The 882-nt window shown below is 27.2% G+C and overlaps 1 protein-coding gene and 1 long non-coding RNA gene across 2 annotated transcripts in view; one reads left to right on the forward strand and one right to left on the reverse strand.

The window, feature by feature from the left end:
• The window catches only part of LOC115034892 (protein ZBED8-like), a 540-nt gene extending 492 nt beyond the window's left edge, over positions 1-48 (forward strand). Inside the window, exon 3 of the mRNA XM_029492406.1 lies at positions 11-48. Coding sequence (XP_029348266.1) covers positions 11-48 — 38 coding nt within the window. The remainder of the gene's footprint in view (positions 1-10) is intronic.
• A 269-nt stretch (positions 49-317) lies between these two features.
• Positions 318-802, reverse strand: LOC107882626. Its single transcript, XR_001678828.2, has 2 exons — positions 518-802; positions 318-444 (listed from the first exon to the last, which is right to left on the reverse strand). It is a non-coding gene; the product is annotated as an uncharacterized LOC107882626 (long non-coding RNA).
• Between the last annotated feature and the right edge of the window lie 80 nt (positions 803-882).

Below are 882 nucleotides of genomic sequence, written 5' to 3' on the forward strand. Positions count from 1 at the left end.
ACCTTAATAGAACTCAACTCATCCTCATTCAAGCTTATTTGCTTATAGGATGAGTTGCAATTTTGTAACCTTTATTGTCTAGTTAACCCTTTAAAATGAATAAAATGAAATAAAATAAATGCATATTTCTGAACTTTTAAAGACATATTTCAATGCATATTTTTTCAGCTTTTAGTACATAAATGCACACTTATTTAGGCATTTTTTAGAGCATGAACTCACAAGCACTGTTTATGATTAATGAGGTGATCAAGAATAGGTAAATAAAGTATGTAATATAATACCTAACTTTTTTTTTAAGTCAGTCGGTTGGCAAATAATAATAATAATAAATATTTATAATAGTTTAATGAGATTTTGCATTTGGTACACAATCAGATACATTTTTAAATAAATTTCTTGGTTTCTTTTTTTGGTGACTGTGGTCTGTTGAAGCAGGTCTACCTATAATATTATAATTTATTAAAATTATTAAATCATTTAACAATAAGTATCTTGTAGTTAATTAAAAATATACCTGAAGGTAAGCGTTTACTTCCTCTTGTCATACCAGGTTTCCTCCGTGAAATGGTTGTTGGTTGAACTCTTATAGCTGCACCATCTCTTTGTCTCAGACACTCTCAGTAAAGTTGATTTAGACCCTGCAGTGGCCAGAAAAGTATTAAACTGTCCTTCAGATTTAATTTTTTCTAATCTGCTTTTAAACTTTAATAAGCTATCATAAGATGAACCCCCAAACTTTGTAACATTATTAATCATTATACTATGTATATCTTTTAAAATTAAAAATGATTTTTTTTTATCCATGTCCTCTTTGAAGGTATCCATTATTTGCTATATACAATTTTCATATTATTTTCAATACTAACTTCTTTATTACAT

Source organism: Acyrthosiphon pisum, unplaced genomic scaffold (genome assembly GCF_005508785.2).
Source record: "Acyrthosiphon pisum isolate AL4f unplaced genomic scaffold, pea_aphid_22Mar2018_4r6ur Scaffold_21440;HRSCAF=23994, whole genome shotgun sequence".
NCBI classification, from domain to species: domain Eukaryota; kingdom Metazoa; phylum Arthropoda; class Insecta; order Hemiptera; family Aphididae; genus Acyrthosiphon; species Acyrthosiphon pisum.